The sequence below is a fragment of the Equus przewalskii genome, chromosome 17 (assembly GCF_037783145.1).
Source record: "Equus przewalskii isolate Varuska chromosome 17, EquPr2, whole genome shotgun sequence".
In the NCBI taxonomy this organism is placed as follows: domain Eukaryota; kingdom Metazoa; phylum Chordata; class Mammalia; order Perissodactyla; family Equidae; genus Equus; species Equus przewalskii.
In genome coordinates, this window is record NC_091847.1 from 34222102 (window position 1) to 34239112 (window position 17011).

Here is a 17011-nt window from a genome sequence, read left to right on the forward strand (position 1 = left end):
TGGTTTGATGAGCAGTGCCATATCCGCGCCCAGGATTCGAACCAACAAAACACTGGGCCGCCTGCAGCGGAGCACGAGAACTTAACCACTCGGCCACGGGGCCAGCCCCCGAAATTTCAAATTTTAACATGCTGGTCAAAGGTTATATAAAAGTAAGATTTCTGGTGCATTAGATATCTGAATCCAAATCCTGGATTTTTGAATCACTTGGTGAAAAACTGATTTTAATTTTTCTCTTGTTGAGATATATTATAGCATGTCTTGCAGTCACAGTGTGGTAGATTTTGGAGAATGTCTCAGTTCTTCATAAATCCTCTGTTAACTTCTGTCCTAAGAGGCTTACCATCTTGAACCTTACAGCTGAAGATGAGTCTTTTTGAGAATAGAATGAATTGTTTTAAAAATAAATTATCTCAGCCTTGAGCACAATTCTGCATTCAGTTTAATGACTTCAAATATCTGTTTGTTATAGGAATATTTGTTAAAAAACAACATCATTTTAAGTTTCCCTCAGTGTTTTTTTTTTTCTTTTCTTCCGGTGAGGAACACTGGCCCTGAGCTAACATCCGTTGCCAATCTTCCTCTTTTTGCTTGAGGAAGATTGTCTCTGAGCTAACATCTGTGCCAGTCTTGCTCTGTTTGTATGTGGGATGCTGCCACAGCATGGCTTGATGAGCAGTGTGTGGGTCTGTGTCTGGGATCTGAACCTGTGAACCCTGGGCCACCAAAGCAGAGCACGTGAGCTTAACCACTACAGCACTGGGCTGGCCCCCCCAAGATAGCTTTTAAAAGAGACCTAAGCTCGCAAAATCATCCCTCAAGTAGCTACTTTGAATTATCAGAAATTAAGCAAAAATATTACATTTTATTAACCTCGACTCTTTAGTGTTTGTACTTCCACATGCCTCTCAAATAATCACATCTGTACATTTCCTAGAATGAAGCAGATTAGAAGGCATAATGGGATGCCCATTTTATAGAGCTAAGAGCATAAATTCACTATTTTATATTGTTAGAGAAGTTTGAAATTTGGTATTTGCTTTTAAATGTATTATTGGTTGTGTTTATTGGCTTTTTCGATGTGGGGCTCATGGTCAAAATGCAGGGAAACTTTACAATTTTTGGTGTTATGTCTTGATTTCTAGGAATGTGCTAAGGTAAAGAGTGGTGTCTTCTTTTCTCCAGAGCCTGCTTAGAATACTATCTATAGAACTTGATTGGCAGTCTACAGTATTTCATAGTTATATACAACCCAGGTGCTGTTTGCTGCCTTCCTGATGCTGTTGGTCTTTTCTTGGTCTGGATCACTCTTGGTTATCTACCTTCCCATTTCTTCTTCTACCACAAATGGTGTTTGATAAATACTAAGGCACTCAATCCCAAAAAACACATACTTTTAATTTAATTTAAATTTATTTCTGCACAGCCTTGCTTTTTAAAAAAAATTGTATCACCTTACAATGCTATTTGGAATCTGCAAAGTAAATTAGAGATGAGAAGGAAAAGGAAACGACTGTTTTTTGTTTGTTACTTTTTGGTAAACTATTTCTGGTAACTTTGACAAACTAAAAACACGTGATCTGATACTCTCGTGCATGTGTTATTACCTATGTAAAGTGATTTGGATATAATCAGAGGCCGAAATTGTTAAATTTCCATTACATTTATGGTAAATATGTGTTTGTTATTACTGTTGTAGGAGGGAAGCAGACAGTGAGTTAGAATATTTAATCCTGGAAAATTCAGGATTTAGGATTGCCATTGCTATATTATAATATGCTTTTTCTGTTCAACATTACATTTTTCTATGTTAATAAAAGGTTTTCTCGAACTTCTTGTTCTTCTTGACATTGGGGGCTTTCATTCTTGTGGGTTAAGATAATAGTACAAGTAGAATACATTCATACACTGCGTAACGTTTCAGTCAATGATGGACCACGTATACAATGGTGGTCCCTTAAGATTAGTACTATACAGCCTAGGTGTATGGTAGGCTATACCATCTAGGTTTGCTTAAGTACACTCTGTGATGTTCGCACAACGACAAAATCACCTAACGAATTTCTCACTTCTCAAAACTTATCCCTGTTATGCATGACTGTAGTAAAATCATAATAGAAAAGGAGTTACAGGTTCTTAATTTGGGCAGTAATATAAGTCTTGGAGGTCAAGAAAAGTGAGTAATTTAGCGTTTAAATTCGCAGTTTATTTTGCGAGCACTCTAGATTTAAAGTTGAGCACAATAAATTGACTCTACTACTCTTTCATACAGATTTTGGAGAGCTGCCTCTTTGTCAGATCAGATTCTTTATTGCCATGGACTAATGAAACAGATGTCAGATGGCTAATTGCAGTAGGAGAGAAAAGCTGTTCACAAAAGAGATAGATCAAGAACTTGGCGTTGATATTTGAGTATCATGAAGTTTCATTATCTAGGGACTGTTTGGAGCCGTTGGTTGCAATGCTTTCACTATTAATGACTATATTGATGGCGCTGCACTGCAGTTTCTTGAAGTGAAGAAGAGTTAATATATATGCATCTCTTATAAAATATATTCCATTACTGTTCTGAATGGAGACTCAAATAGAGGTAACAAAATCCTGTAAGAAAGCATATTAACTATTCTTAGTTTCCTTGTTTTCATAATGTGATATCTAGTAGGGGTTTGCTTTGCACCTGTTTGCTGTGGCCTTTGCTTATGCTAATTCACAGTGTTACGCATGGGCTGCTAAAAAGGCACAGGTGTTCATATGCTTGGAACAGCACTGATAAGAAATACCTGAGAGAGAGCACTTGCCAGTTTTGTACTTGGAACCCTTTCTAAGTGAGTTCAACAATCTTTGTAAATTATAAGAGGTGGCCTGGTATATTAGAAAGGGCTTATAAGTCAGAATAGGTGGCTTTCAAATCCAGTCCACACCATATATTAGCAAAAGAACTTTTGAGCAAGTCAGTTAGTGTCTTTGAGCTCAGATGTGTGAAAGGGGAATAGATTAGTACCAACTAGCCCATCCTGTCTCCTACTGAGCCAGTCAGACACGGAAACAAATAGCCACTTGGTTCTTAATATAACTTCGTATTCTGTCAAACACCGAGAGCTTTCTGCTTAGAGCAAAATCAGTTGGCAATGAAGTTAGTCTTTTAAATTGTAGGAATTCTGTCATAAGAGTGTGTCTGAAATGTGGGAATATATGTGAAGGAAAGGAAATACAGGTATTAACATGGTATAGGAATGAAGGTTTCAAGAGAGTGGAATCCAGTATGTAGTACAGAGATTCAGTTCAGAGTCAACCAAGGCTGGAGTGAAAACAATAAATAATAATGAAACATGAAAAGAGACCTGCTTGAATCTGTCGGTCTCTCTCTTAAATAAACAAAGGCAATTATTTAAAACTTTTGGCAGGGCTTATTCAGTGCTTTATTTTGTGGTTCAAAAGTAAGAGTATAGTGACTTAAATTGCCAGAATCATTGAATTCATTTGAATCTTAAATTTTAAATGTATTTCTCTTTTTTTTTTTTGAGGAAGATTAGCCCTGAACTAACATCTGCCACCAATCCTCCTCTTTTTGCTGAGGAAGACTGGCCCTGAGCTAACATCTGTGCCCATCTTCCTCTACTTTATATGTGGGATGCTGCCACAGCATGGCTTGACAAGCAGTGCGTAGGTCCGCACCTGGGATCCGAACTGGCAGACCTCAGGCTGCCGACGGGGAACGTGCGAACTTAACGGCTGCACCACTGGGCCAGCCCCTAAATGTATCTCATTTCTGAAAAATGCAAATAATTAAGATACAATTCTTTCATGACATATTTATGTTACTATTAAATATCAATATAAGTATATTGATAGAAATTACATCTCCAGGCCACAAAAAAATTATAAAGGGAGAAGTGATTGTGAACTTGCAGGAAGAGAGTAATGCCAGGCAGAAGCATACACATACATGCACAAACCTATAGTTCCTCAGTCTCTTTCTCCCATCCATCTCCTGGGTCTGTGTATATGATGTTATTGTTTGTTTATTTGGATTTGAGATGGGTCTAGGTTTAGGTGTTTTGCTTAGAAGGAAGGGAGAGTTGAAGTAGAAGGTCAAAGGAATTTTTTAAAATCTCATCTGTAGCTGAGTTTTCTTTACTATATAGTGGCTAACATTTATTGATCTTTTGCTGTATGCCAGGCACCTGATCCTCATAACAACTTTATAAGGGCAGATTCTATTTTTATTTCCATTTTGGGAAATTGAGGCACACAAAGGTCAAACAGCTTTTGTAGCTTTGTATCCCTTATAAGTGGCAAAGCTGACGCTCACACCTATCTCTAACTACAGAGCTTAAACTCTAAACCACTAACAGGAACCATGTAAGTACTTCATTGTGGGACTCTTTATTATTGGAAGGAATTTTTGGATCCAGAACAAAATAATACCCTTTTTATAATCTTTTAGGATGTGGAAGTAGTTCTATTAGAATGAGCTTTTCTTTATAACCATATTTTTTCCAATATATTTTACTCTTACTGAACAATATTTCTCATTTATTTTCATTTTGATTTCATAATTGTATTGCAGTGGGAAACAACTTTATGTCAGCTTAATAAAATCCACATTTAGGAATCCTAACATTTACTTTAAGAAATATTCTGGTTTTGTCATTGAGTTCTCTGTGTATTTTTCTACTACTTATTTTTAAATGGTCCAATGACCAGTCAGGTCTTATAATTTTGAATTAGTATGTTAAGTGATATCATCTGTTAATTTTCATTATATTTGTGGAGTCTCCTCGATTGACTTTTTGGGACTAAAATATTTATGTACTTATACTCCCTGCATAAGTACAGGTAATGTTGATCTATAATGTATTTTAATAGGTAGGAAAAAAACTACATAATCTCTTTCAAGTGTTTTTACTTATTCTGTCTCTGCTACTTTGAATAGTCATAGAAATTTAGAACTGGAAGTGACCTTAAGTTTGTCTGGTTGAGCCCTCCACTTGATAAACATGAAATCTTAAGTATGAGTTCACTTCTGGTTCTCTCCTTTTCCCTTTACACCACAATCTCTCTTTTGTCTGCTGGTCCATTGCCACATCTTTGAAAACCTAGGTCAAAACTCATCATTAACGTATCTTGACCTTATTAACTGTATTGTTTGCTCTTTTCGCTTGTTTTATATACAGTTGACACAAAAGCATTTTGAACAAAGGGGTGTTTTAGGAAAATTAATCTGTACAGTGTGTTTAGGTATATGGAGAGAATGTGAGTGACTTGGAAAGAATTTCATCATGAATCAGTTTTCTTAGTCACATTCGTATATGAAATAATAATTATAGCAACATCTCTAAAAATAGTCATGCTATGTTAAAAATTCTTTAAGCCTATTTCAGAATCCTTGTGAATTTTGAAATAGAATGGATGGTCTTCAAAGTTAAACATTTTCATTATATAGTGGTATGAGACTACGGGATTTGTTTTCTTGTGGGTTTTTCCCCCCACCTTATTCAGTAGTGTGGTCCAGATTAGAAATCCATATGGCATGACAAAGAAAATCAGATGAGCTTGACAGGGCCAGGTATTATCTACCCACATTTGTGGGTTTGGCAGTATTAATATTAAATAATGCTGAAGTTTTACTTATTCTGGATGTAAATTTTTCATTTTATTTCTGATTAAATTTCTCATATTAGAACTTATTCCATAGATTTCAGAAATGATAGTTATTTTGCTTTACTGATCTAATTACATAACAGAGAAAAGTGCTACCCCTGATCAGGCTTATCATTCTTCTGGGATTGGATCCTTTCCTTTTCCCTTCATGAAAGTATAGAAGAAACAATGAGCAAAAATTGTGTACACTCTACTCAACCCTCCCAAGCCCCTCACCCCTATATTACATTACCATTTGCCTAGCAGTGTGTGACTGCTTCACATTATGGAAATAAAAGGTCATGAATGACTTGTAACAGTAAGAACCATTTTGGAATCATTACAGACTCCATGGTAAAACTATGAATAAAACAATACACAACAGATACTTTGGACCAGTAGAATTTTTATTTTTACTTTGTGCAAGACCAGTAGTGCCTTGTCTTACACACATGTACAAATTAAAAAAGAAGAATTTGTAATAGACCAAAAAGTACCTTCTGAGCCTCACATTGAGAGTGAGCCTATCAAGAATCTACAAACACTGGAATTGCAGGAATTAATCTAAAAATGTGACATTAGTCTTACTTTTTTTCTTAATATTCAGTAGAACTTGTGGGATTACAAAATAAAACCAAAGGACTAAAAAGAAGCTGCCTGAAGTCATCAATTCTTTTTACTCCATGTAAATATAATGACAGCTGTTTTGAAAATAAGCTGAATCTTGATTTCTCCTACACTGATAAATGAAAAACCATGATTAGGAATAAGAAGGAAGGAACTTGAAAAGAAATAATTATTTTATTTCTTCTGACTTAAAAATGGCTTGTTGGTAAAACATAAAATTTCTATGCATATATTTCCTTGCCTCTGCCCCCACTGCACCTCCCTCATGCCTACGTTACAAACATAGATCTATTTCTGGATGCTGGAGTCTATTCCAATGTCTTTTTTAATTTCTGGTTCTGTTTCCTTTTTTAAAAATTAATTTGTTTTTACCTCATAATTTGATTTTTTCAAAGATTTTCCTTTGACACATTTACTGTTATGAGATGTGTCAGTTTCCCACCAAAATAATTCTGTTGAGCTACTACTAAGATCTCATTGAATTTGCAAATTCTTTTCGAGGTAGTTGACATCTTTACAATGTTGAGTATTCCCAGATTATTGTAGGTACCAATCTTTATTCAGAGCCTCTTTTAATATCCTTCAGTGAAGTGTTTGTTTGTTTTTGCTGAGGAAGATTAGCTCTGAGCTAACGTCTGTGCCAATCTTCCTCCACTCTATACGTGGGTCGCCACCAGAGCATGGCCAGTGAATGGTGTAGGTCTGTGCCTGGAGTCTGAACCCATGAACCCAGGCCACCAAAGCAGAGTGCACTGAACCCAACCACTATGCCTTGGGGCTGGCCCCGAGTAAATTTTTTTGTTTTGTTTTTTTAAAGGTATGTTTTTTTGGTGAGGAAGATTGGCCCTGAGCTAACATCTGTTGCCAATCTTCCTCTTTTTTTTCCCCTTCTCCAAAGCCCCAGTACATAGTTGTATATCCTAGTTGTATGTCCTTCTAGTTCTATGTGGGATGCTACCACAGCATGGCTTGATGAGCAGTGTGTAGGTCTGTGCCCAGGATCTGAACTGGCAAACTCTGGGCTGCCGAAATGGAGCGCATGAACTTAACCAGTACACCACTGGGCCAGCCCTTAAAGTTTTATTTTTAATTGCAATATAATTCATATAACATAAAGCTCACCATGTTAAAATGTATAAGTCAGTGATTTTTAGTATATTCACTAGGTTGTGTTTCTCTAATTCAAGAACATTTCCATCACTCCAGAATGAAAATTCCATACTCAGCAGTTACTCCCCTATTCCCCCCTCCTTCTAGCCCCCAGAAACCTCTAGTCTACTCTTTCGTCTTTATGGATTTGCCTATTCTTGGCATTTCATATAAGTGGAATCATACAAATCCCAAAAATGTGGTCTTTTCTATCTTTCTTTCACTTAGTGTACTGTTTTCAAAGTTCATCCATGTTGTAGCATATGTCAGTACTTCTTTCCTTTTTATGGCTGAATTATATTCCATTGTATAGATACATCACATCTTCATTTATCCATTCATCAATTGCTGGAAATTTGGTTTGTTACCACTTCTGGCTGTTACAAATAATGCTGTTATGAACATTCAGGTACCAATTTGTGTAAACATATGTTTTCAGTTCTCTTGAGAATATACCTGGAATGGAATTGGTGGATCATATGGTAACTCTCTGTTTAACTTTTTTGAGAAACCACCACAGTTTCCTACAGCGGCTGCACCATTTTATGTTCCCACCAGCAAAGTATGAGATTTCTGGTTTCTCCACATCCTCACCAATACTTGTTGTTTTCTTTTTTGTTTTTCATAACCATCTTAGTGGGTATGAAGATCTCCTTGTGGTTTTGATTTGCATTTCTATAATGACTAGATGTTGAGCATTCTTTCATGTGCATATTGGCCATTTGTGTGTCTTCTTCATAGAACTGTCAATTCAAATCCTTTGCCCCTTTTTAAATTGGGTTGTCTTACTTTTGAGTTATAAGAGTTCATTTATATCCTAGATAGTAGACCTTTATCAGATACATGATTTGTGAATATTTTCTTCCATTCTGTGAGTTATCTTTTCACTTTCTTGGTAGTGTCCCTTGAAGCACAAAACTTTTTAATTTGGTGAAGTCCAAATTATATTTTTCTTTAGTTGCTTATGCTTTGTTGTCGTATTTAAGAAACCATTGCTTAATTCAAAGTCATGAGGATTTACACATGCTTCCTACTAGGGATTTTATAGTTCTTACGTTAAGGTGTGGTCTATTTTGAGTTAATTTTTGTATATCGTGTGAGGTAGAGGATGAGATTTCATTCTTTTGCATCCAGTTGTCCCAGAACCATTTTTTGAAAAGACTGTTCTTTCCCTATTAAGCAGTTGTGGTACCTTTGACAAAACATAATTGACTGTAGATAATATGGGTTTATTTCTGGACTCTCAGTTTGATTCTGTTGGTCTGTATGTCTGTCCTTATCCCAGTACCACAACATTTGATTGCTGTAGCTTTGTTGTGAGTTTGAAAGTTGGGAAGTGTGAGTCCTCCGACTTTGTTATTTTTCAAGATTGTTTTGGCTATTTGAGGTCCCTTGCATTTCCGTATGAATTTTCAGATCAACTTGTTTATATCTACAAAAAAAGACAGTTGGAATTTTAAGGACTTACATCGAACCTATAGATTAGTTTGGGGAATATTGCCATGTTAACAATATTCTTTTCAATAGGATATCTTTCTATTTATTTAAATCTTCTTCAGTGAAGTTTTATGGTTATCTTCATGTGTCTTGCACATTATTGTTGTGTTTCTAAGATTTTGTAGTTTTTCTTTGATGTTATAAGGGATCTTTTAGCATAAAATTTTTTAAGTGGCTAATGCTGCTATATGGAAAAGTTGTTGATTTTATCAGGGGTAGACAAATAGACCAAAAGAATACAATAGAAGGTCCAAAAAACAGACCCACACATATATGGCTGTCTGACTTAGGACAAAGGCACCACATCAATTCAATGAGGAAGAAAGATGATCTTTTCGGTAAATAGTGCTGAAACAATTGGGTATACATAACGAATAAAATGAGCCTTACCTCTGCCTATACACAAAAATTAATATGAGATGAATTATAGACCTAAATGTCAAAGGAAGAACAATAAAACTTCTCTAAAAAACAGAATATCTCTACAACCTTTAATTAATCAAAGATTTATTGAAACGACCACAAAAAACTACTAACCATAAAAAGAAAACGAATAAATTGGACTTTATCTAAATTAAGAACTTGTGTTCATCAAGAGCTCTTATTGAGAGTGGAAAAACAAGCCATAAACAGAAGATATCCATGACACATATTTCTGACAAAGGATTTGTCTAGAGTATGTAAAGAACTCAATGAGCAAAAGACAGAAGGTTCAAAGAAGAGGATATCTGAGTAGGCAATAAATAGATTAGTCATCAGAAGAATAAATACCACAACCCTGACATGCTCTGCAGACCCACTAAAATTAAAAAGACTGGAAATACCAAGTATTGGTGGCAGTGTGGAGCAACTGAAACTCATACATTGCTGGTGGAAGTGTAAAGTAGTCAACTATTTGGGGAAAATGTTTGATGCTTTCTACTAAAGCCAAATTTAGATCTATGTTATAACCCAGAAGTTCTGCTCCTAGGATATACCCAAGAGAAATGAGATGCCCACACACCAGAGATAATGTATGTAGTATCATGTTCATAGTATCTCTATTTGTAGGGGCCCCAAATGAGAAACAACCCAGATGTCCAAGAGTAGAATAAATAAATTTTGATATTTTTATATAGTGGAGTACTAAACTGCAATACAAAAGAACACACTAATGCTACATACACCCGCTTGGATGAATCTCACAGACAGAATATTGAGTGAAAGAATCCAGACACAGAAGAATATATATTGTATAATGCCATGTAGTTGGAGTTTCAGGGGCAGGTGACACGAGTGATCCTGATAGCCAACAGTATGGCAGTTATCTCAGGATTTGGGAGAGGGAAGGTGGATACTGACAGGGAAGAAGAACAAAGGAGCTTTCTGCAGTGCTGGAAATAGTCTGTATTTGACCTGGATGGTAAGTCCGTGACTGAAGATTCCTTGATCTGTATACATGTTAGGCATTTGCACTTTACTGTATATACTTTAAAAAGTAAAATGCACGTATATATAGAGAGATTGAGTAAAAAAGACACTATACTTAGTCATCATTTTAAATTCAATAGTTGAAGATAGTATTTTCATTGTAGCTGAGTCAATTCAAAACATATTCTCTACCAGAGATAAATGAAAGGTTTTGACAATGGGGAACCAAGATACCTTGAGGGTTTTAACAGGACTTCAAGGATCACAAATAAGAATCATAGGTGGTCATACAACTCAATAGCCAAAAAACAGCCCCGTTAAAAAAATGGGCGGAGGATCTGAAGAGACATTTTTCCAAAGAAGACACACAGATAACCAACAGGTACATGAAAAGATGCTCAACCACATTAATCATCAGGGAAATGCAAAGCAAAACCACAATGAGATATCACCTCACACCTGTTATAATGGCTGTTATCAAAAAGACAACAGATAAGTGTTGGTGAGGATGTAGAGAAAGGGAACCCTTGTGTCCTAGTTGGTGGGAATGTAAATTGATGCAGCCAGTATGTAAAACAGTACGGAGGTTCCTAAAAAAACTAAAAATAGACCTACCATGTGATCCAGCAATTCCGCTTCTGAGTATGTATCTGAAGAAAATTAGAACACTAATTCAAAAAGATATGTGCACCCTCATATTTGTTGAGGCATTATTTTCAGTAGCCAAGATATGCAACCAGGTGTTCATCAGTGGATAAATGGATAAAAAAATTGTGGTGTATATATACAATGGAATACTATTCAGCGATAGAAAGAAATGTGAAGGAAAATAGAAGGAATGCTATTCCATAGAAGGAAATCCTGCCATTTGTGACAACATGGATCGACTTTGAGGGTATTATGCTGAGTGAAATAAGTCAGACAGAGAAAGACAAATACCATATGATCTCACTTATATGTGGAATTTAAAAACAACGACGAAACCATGCTTACAGATACAGAGAACAGATTGGTAGTTGCCCGAGGCAGGGGTCTGGCGGTGGGAGAAATGGGTGAAGGGGATCAAAAGGCACAAACCTCCAGTTACAAAATATTTAAGTCATAGGGATGTAATATACAACATGATGTTTAATACTGTATTGCATATTTGAAAGTTTCCAAGAGAGTAAATCTTAAAAGTCCTCCTCACAAGAAGAAAAAAACTTTATAAAAGAAGAGTAATTACACTTAATAGTACAGATGAAGTAGACTTTCCTCTTAATATTTATGGCTTAAGTGTGTCAGATATACACATACGTGCACACACAGACTCAATGTTGATTCCTTATCTTCAAAAGGAGAACTATCCTCCTAAATTGTCCCCATACAGCTTTGTATGAAAATCGTACACTTATCACAGGCCGTCATGACTTAGCCTTCCTCTTCCTCCCTGTACTTTAATGAAAAAGATCCAAAGAAAACAAGGAGAGTCGTAGGAGGGAAAACCTGCAGGGATAGTTTGTGTCTTCCCCCAGAGAGGAAAATCATGGTGAGTATTTTGAAAACGAGCTGTAAAGTAAGTGATGCCTTGAAGATTTTAAGTCCCTTGCCTAGCAGTACCTGTGTGACAACTGTTACAGGGTTCCTGGTGGGAATGTGGTACGTTTGAGATGGTAAACCACTGTCTGGGGCATTTCCTCATTGGCATTAACATTTCTTGCTTTGCCTGTTTTGTAAGGGTCACTGAGCATTTGAGCATCTCAGTAAAATTCAGTTATACCAACATTGTAGTTACTATAACTTCCTAAAGTTTAGTAAACTGTCCTTTCGAGATTTTTAAAATTTTTTTGGGTGTGCAGGGTCACAAACTTTGTAAAAGAGAACAATTAAGTCCTGAAATTCTGTCCCATGATTAACTTTATTTTGTTAGTATGAATTTAAATGTTCTTGAGTCTTTAGTGTTTCTTTTACAATGAATGATAATGCTGATGGTTTAATTTTATAGTGAGGTTTCTGTTCACTAATCTCGCTATGTATTTGAAGAATTTCTTCTTTTTTAAAGACGCAAAACATTGTGTATCTCTTTTATCTTACCATAGAATAGGTAATACAGCTAGGTAGATTAACCCTTAATGGCACATGAGAAGCATCTTAAACCAGTCTCTAGGTGAATAAGGTTGAGTGGCAAGAGTAAATAATAACTCCCATGGACAAGAACAGGGGGCCATCAGGAAGCATCTGGGTCTTTCTCTAGTCTCGGCCGAAGACGAAGGAGCTGTTCTTGAAGAATGTATGTTTTTCACCCTGTGTCCCTGATCTTGTGTGACTGGAATCATCATAAAGAGGTGCTCTTCAGATGTTAATTCAGATCTAAGTACCTCCCTGGCTTTGACCTGTCCTTAGGAAAGGAGGAGAGGACCAGGGCATAATGACCCTCTCGGTCCAGGAACCTTATTACTTATGACTTTCAGCTCTTACTACTGCCAGTGCACCTCCGTATATGTCCTCGATTTGGATTGCTCCAGTGAGGAGAAGATTCTGTTCTGCCTCTTGACACCAATTGGACACTACCTTCTTTTCTTTTTAGCATATCTCATCCTTATTAGGATAAGCAAAGAGTATTATTGCAATAAAGTTAGTGGAAGCAATGTTAACAAAGAAAATGCAGTAAAATAAGTAAAATTGCTGCCAGATAGAGGGAACAATTGTTAGGGAAAATCTACGCTCCTAAGCTAGTCAGCACACATGGTAATCATAAAACAAGAGTTGTGTCTTTGCTGATACTTAGGAACTCATTGGAAGCCACTTGAATTAAGTAACCTATTAGGTTGAGAACTGAAATGTCTTAAAAAACAATCTGATTTATGACTCACATATGGACAAGTGCTGTTTTTAGTGCTCAAAGAAAAAGTAGAGTTCCTTCATATAGTCTAAAAATGGTACAAACAGGACAAATACTTAAAATAATACGTATTTGAGTTCTAAGAGAGAACAAGAGAGCAGGGAAACACAATGCCAATTAATGACAGAACATGTTTGTGATGTAACAAGATTCATACCTTAAAATTAGGTTATGGTACACACAGTGACTATGAAGCACAGTAAAGAAATAGAGGGATCAAACTCAGCATTGTGCTCTAAGTAATGAAATTGGGAAATTATGCTTGATAACCAGGACAGTTTTTGACAAAGAACTTGAGATCTATCCATTACTAATCCTACAGATGTTCAGTGTTCTTTTTAAACTCATAATGTATAAAACATTTGGGAAACATTCCAGATTGTAACCATTTTCAGTAAAAACTGGTAGTGTTTTTTTTTTAATATCAAATTACATTTTCCTTTTTTCATTTGTGTTTTTCCCACTCTAGGAAACTGACTGGACATTCTTTCCACATGGGCTACAGCATGGCAATTTTGAATGGCATTGTAGCTGCTCTTACTGTAGCCTGGTGCCTCATGTAAACCCACACTGAAGCAGTATTCTCAGCAAAACTTAGTCATGATTGCTTCGTGATAACAGGGAAGAACATCATTGCCTACACAGAAGACCAAGAGACCTGCTTTTATGCGGATCAGATACGTGCCATATCATCGTCATTACAGAGGACCTTCTCAAGCATTGTTCTAGAGCCTGGGCATTGGGAATATCTGAGTAGTACGTTTCAAGTATTTTTTTAAAAGTGTAAGATGTTTACCTCACCTTTTTACTTTTGTGTGTGTGGTTTTTTTATACGTTGTAGAAAACATTTTAATGGAAATCAAACTCGAAAACTTGAATACAGAACAATGCCTACCTTTCTGTGTATGTACTACATTTTTGCTAAGAAATACTGATATTACTGTTTAATTGAGACAGAAATATTTCTTATTTATTCGTTGTATTAGAAAAACAAACAATGCCTACTACGTTTTATAGAAGCTACTTTCAGATCAGAATACTTAGTTTTTGATATTCATATAATCAATAGAAGGTGCATTTATATTTTTTAATGGGGCTTAGTTCCTTATGTGTTTTTATGTATTTTCCTACTACATATTGAATTTGTATGTTTTTAAAATTGTTACATCTAGACAAATGTAAATGTTATTTTTTAGCTGGTTCAAACCTAATACCTACCATTTTTAATAAGTATTTTGTCTTTAAAAAAACAGCAAAAAAGCACACTGACCTGAATTTAAAATTAAATAAATTTATTTTTAACAAAAAACAACTGAAAAAAGATAAATTATTTAAGCCATTAAAATAGTGAGAAATTAGAAACTGTCCGTATTTCTCTTTCCACAATTCCAAATATTTATCTTGGTGTATATATGGTTACTTCAACAGAATTGATATTATTTTGTTTTTAATAAATATAAACCTGAAATTTTTATATTTAGAAATGCTTGAACTAGTTTGTTTTTAATCTCAAAAATTACCAAAATAGAAATAGTATTTTGAGACAGTGTGTGTATATATATATGTGTAATTTTTTATATGTAGTTTCATAATTTTTCTATTTAAATGTTAGTTAATTTTGGTGTTAGTTTTTGTTTTCATACTAATTAAACCTTAATTGTTCCTACTTCCTTTCTAGAAAGTAACTTCAATTTTAGAAAGATGGACTATTTAAAATGCTGTTTCTCTGGCCATAGAAAAACTTACATTAGGAAAGCATTGTGTAGTGAAACTGCTGATTTCGGCTAAATGGGAAATGAATATTTTCAGTGTCTTCCTGTTATCTGCTGGGTGTTGTTACTGAGTAAATGATTTAATGATGTTTCTAAAAGTCTTAACTTTTTTTTTTTTTTTTTGGTACTATTCAAAAAACCTTTTGTTGGAAATGACAAACACTGCTCTAACTTAAATTATCTGAAGTAAATGTTTAGATTATTATGGAGGGATGTGTATGTATCTGTAAATATACATACATATATACAAATTCTTCCTTCCAGAGTGATTGTTGCAATGGATATATTTTCACTCCCTGCCTCCCCCTCAACCCCCACCTTGGTTCTAAAGGGCTCTTCCTGTGCAAAGGAATGTACAGGTAACAAAATCAGTTTTTCTTCTCTCCACACCTCCAAGTCCCCCTTCCCCAAATTTGGATAGCTTCTTCCATATTCTTTGTGTCTTATGACTAAGAAAAATATTACATTAGACCCTTCATATGTAGTTATCTATAAGATAGATAGATACATGCATACATATAGATAGATATCTGTAACATATTAATTCTGGAACCCTATTTCTTCTGGACAAGTACTCTTCCTTGTTGAGAAATTTCTCCCCTCTCTGCAGTCTAACATAGGGTCTGAATAGAAATCATGCTCCTTCCAGGGGCTGGCCCAGTGTCACAGTGGGTAAGTGCCCACATTCCACTTCGGCGGCCCAGGGTTCCCCGGTTGGGATTCCAGGTGCAGACATGGCACCACTTGACAAGCCATGCTGTGGTAGGTGTCCCACATATCAAGTAGAGGAAGATGGGCATGGATGTTAGCTCAGGGCTAGTCTTCCTCAAAAAAAAAAAAAAAAATCAGTTTGATAAAAATATACACTGTCCAAAAAGACCCCAACTGTAAGTATTGTCTCAGCTGGCTTTGTAACTAGGTCTTCAGTAGATTATTCCGGTGTTCGGAAACAGCAGCTGATAAGATAGAGGCACATAATGGGGAGGTTAACAAAACAAAAATTAAGCACTTTATCTTACCTCTTTTTTGGTGTAATAAGTTCTTTGACGAGAGCAATGTTCTGTGGGAATCCACAATAATGTATAAATTAGTCAGTAAATCCATAAATGGTAGTGCTGCCAGAAGTATCACAGACAAGAAAAGCAAATCTAAAACTACAATATGTCTACCAGTGAGGACAAAACTAGAATGTTACCCCTTCTAATGCAATGAGTTGGCTACTAGGTAGCTGGCTGACCCCCAAGATAGACCATAAGGAGGGCTCTTGACGTGGAGATGGAGGGAGGTAGGGAAGGTGGGGGAGGGGAGGCAGCAGTAGCCAGGGAAACCTCTGAGAATGCAATTCTGTCTGTAGACCCCATCCTTGTGCTCTTGGCACTTTATGTTCTCATTAAGCACTGGCTTGACAGGAGACTGAAATCTACAGAATAGATTATCTTGTCTACTTGATTACTCAGATCCTCTTTGACAGTGAGGGCTTTCCTGTGAGTATTAACATAGCTCAGAAATATTCTCACATTCTGGACCCATTTTAAGAGACCCATTTATATACCCCTTCCCAACCTTTCTTAAGTTAGCACCAATCCTATTCCAAGCCCATGACAATCCAGCCAAACTGCTAGTTCACTCTCCATGAATATGCATAATCTTTATTTCATACCATATCTCTTCAGGCCAAGGAGACAACAATATGAACTACTTGAAGTTCTACTCTCTGGGAGGATTTTCCTTTCCTGTCCTTTGCTGCCATCCATGAACTGGCAGTTTAATGCCCCCTACCACTTCCTTTTTGTCTGGTGGTAACAAACAGAATCACCTATAATTCAAGCTTGAATTTTTTTCCAACATCAGTCACTTATCCATAGGAAACTCTCATGAGGCCATAGTTGTGGGCTGAATGAAAAGAGGCAGCATGACAGGAGACAGCATACTGGGACTGTGGTCATAGGACACTTCTCCTGGATGATGGAGTTCAAAGGACGCACCCATGTCAATGATTCTCAACTGAGGGCAATTTTGCCTTCCAGGAGCA

The 17011-nt window shown here is 36.1% G+C and overlaps 1 protein-coding gene across 1 annotated transcript in view; it reads left to right on the forward strand.

Annotated features, from left to right (window-relative positions):
- The window catches only part of ARL6IP6 (ARF like GTPase 6 interacting protein 6), a 35890-nt gene extending 20813 nt beyond the window's left edge, over positions 1-15077 (forward strand). Inside the window, exon 4 of the mRNA XM_070579810.1 lies at positions 13677-15077. Within this exon, the coding sequence (XP_070435911.1) occupies positions 13677-13770 (94 nt within the window). The 3' untranslated portion in view covers positions 13771-15077. The remainder of the gene's footprint in view (positions 1-13676) is intronic.
- The last annotated feature ends 1934 nt before the right edge of the window (positions 15078-17011 follow it).